The 2500-nt window shown below is 42.8% G+C and overlaps 1 protein-coding gene across 3 annotated transcripts in view; it reads left to right on the top strand.

Annotated features, from left to right (window-relative positions):
* The window catches only part of LOC125030567, a 24548-nt gene that overhangs the window by 4519 nt on the left and 17529 nt on the right, over positions 1-2500 (top strand). For 2 of the 3 annotated variants that reach the window (XM_047620685.1, XM_047620683.1), the window contains exon 3: positions 1-172. This exon is cut by the window's left edge and continues 12 nt beyond it. In XM_047620685.1, coding sequence (XP_047476641.1) covers positions 1-172 — 172 coding nt within the window. Of the gene's footprint in view, positions 173-2241; positions 2459-2500 lie in introns of all 3 variants that reach the window. The other variant, XM_047620684.1, reaches the window with a different exon arrangement.

Genomic DNA, 2500 nt, shown 5'->3' with positions numbered 1-2500 from the left:
CCCTCGTACTGCTTGCCCCTCTACTGACGCCCGCGTGTGGTGTGGGCGTGGTGCTGGTGGCCGTCCTGATCTACAGCTGCGTGGTGGTGCCCGCCCTCGCGAACTACTACTCTTTCTCCCGCCTTCTTCTCCGCTCGATCAAATTCTTGGGCCATGGCGGGGGTTCGTTGGGGTGAGTGAGTGAGGCGTTGGTTCGGTGCTTCGGATTCGGGTGGTTCGAAGCTTCGGGTTAGGGTTCGCTGTTTCGGGTTAGGGTTTTGGTTGGGTTGGTCGCTGCTCCGGATTCGGATGTTGCGTGTGTGGGAATGTATGTGTGTGGGTTTGGATGGATGTCTGTGTGATTGTGTGTGTGTGTGTGTGTAGGTGTGTGTATGTGTCCAGTGGTCTATCTAAGGTATGGGCAGTTAGGGTACGTACCCTGGGTGTCACTTAAAAAGAGCATCACTAAGGTTTTTATCAACATTTTAAAGCCTGTTGCTCCCGTAATTTGCTAACCAAAATGTTAACGAAGCTAAGTTATATAATTTTGCTGATTTTAGAGTTAAGTCATAAATAAATGGGTATGAGACGTTTAGACTGGGTTGTAATTTTACTATGGGCGATATTTTCCGTATATACGCTACTGAATGTATGTACGTATGTATTTGCGTACGACTAATTCTCCTGTCTTGTCCTTCGCTCGACTGAACTCCTTGGCGATGGCGGAAGTGCTTTCAGGATTCGGGTTCAGGTGGTTCGAAGCTCCGTGTTCGGTATCGCTGCTTCGGGTTCGGTTTCGAGATCGAGTGGTTTGCTGTTTCGGGTTCGGGTTAGGATGTTGCATGTGTTGGTTTTGGTTGAGCGTTTGTATGATTGGGTTTGTGTGTGTATGTGTGCGTGCGTGCGTATGTGTTGGTTGAGATGAGCAGTGGTGGGAAAGTGACGTTTATCTTTGTGTTTTCATTTCTATTTTTCTATTTCTTTACATGTGTGTGACTGCACGCACATACATAAAAGCATATACACACGAACACAAACACACATTCATATATATATATTTATATATATATATATATTACATATATATTACACGCATATATATGTATGTGTGTATATATAATCTGAAAATATCACCTCTGTATTCCAGGTCTATTGCAGATCTTGTGTCGTTTTGATGCTGGTTCATAAACATTACTTACCTGATTCGCAGCTCAGTTTGCGCTAAAGAAATATAATATACAACAGTGTATTTTTTTTTTTTTTTTATCAGATTCATCTCGTAACAGATAGGCTTGCATGCAATTGATATGAAGGAGCAATAGGATAACTTTATTAATGTAATGTTGAATTTTACGTTTTGTTATGAAAAGAGGAAATTGTCAGTTGAATAGGAAGTTGGACATTGTTAAAATTTATGTGGGAAAAAATCTAAATATTCGAGAACATATTTTAGAGTTATATTTCATGAATATTTTTATCAATATTTTCATCCTCCTACCCAACCAGATTTAAAAAAAAAATTATTTCTATCAATATTTTCACCCTCCTTCCCAACCTGATTTTCTTAAAAATTCAGATATGGAACTGACCCCCTCCTGTATCCTGGAAATAGAATGAAAAAAAGACATTTCTGTAAATCGCACACTAGTGGACATGGGTTTGTTATTTTCCTCTAAAATATTGTAAACAAAATGGAATGTAAGTCATAGAAGATTAATATTCGTTTCTGTAACTCGCAGCTCTATCGTACACGGGTCGACTCCTTTTGTTATATGGATAAGTCTCTCGTCTGTGCCATGAGAAGAAAACAAACACAAGCCATGAAGCATTTTTTGTAACTCGTTCCCGTATCCGTTAGTTCTTGGGTCAAATTCCTTTAAGTTTCTCGAGAACAAAAAAACCGCTCTGTGACTCGTACTTGTGTCCCTTATGTTCGTGAGTCAGAATCTCGAGAACAAAGAGAGAACATTTCTGTAATTCGTACTTATATCTCCTAATTTCTCGAGTGAGAATCTCTTTTATAATCTGAGAACAAGAAGGGAACACTTCTGAAACTATTACCTGTATCTCTCAAGTTCTCGAGTGAGAATTTCTTTTGTATTCTGAGAACAAAAAGGGGAATAGACGCCAGGAACCCATGTCTTTTGGAAACTCGCCCTTCACGCAGACAGGTCCTCCTCCCTTCTCTCCTCTACCCTCTCCCCTTTAGCTCCTACATCAGTCCTCTTGCCTCTCTATAGTGTCTCCCTCTCCTCCCGCCAGGTGGTCGTGGTGGCGAGCACATACCTGGCTACATGTGGCTGGTACTTCTGGTACTCGTCCCCTACTTGGTCCACACCTTACGAAACCGCCCTTACCTGCTGGTCGTGGCGGGGGTGATATACGTAACGGTGGTCCTCCCTATGGCTCTGAAGGGGCAGTTGTACCAGGGTTCCCTCCTGTGGCTTCCTAGGACGGTAGTGGCGCTCTTGATGCTGCGGTGAGTCTGGGTCGTCGTGGTCGTGGTCCTTGGTCGTGTGGG

This window comes from Penaeus chinensis, chromosome 11 (genome assembly GCF_019202785.1).
Source record: "Penaeus chinensis breed Huanghai No. 1 chromosome 11, ASM1920278v2, whole genome shotgun sequence".
Classification (NCBI taxonomy): domain Eukaryota; kingdom Metazoa; phylum Arthropoda; class Malacostraca; order Decapoda; family Penaeidae; genus Penaeus; species Penaeus chinensis.
This window is presented reverse-complemented; position numbering and strand designations above follow the sequence as displayed.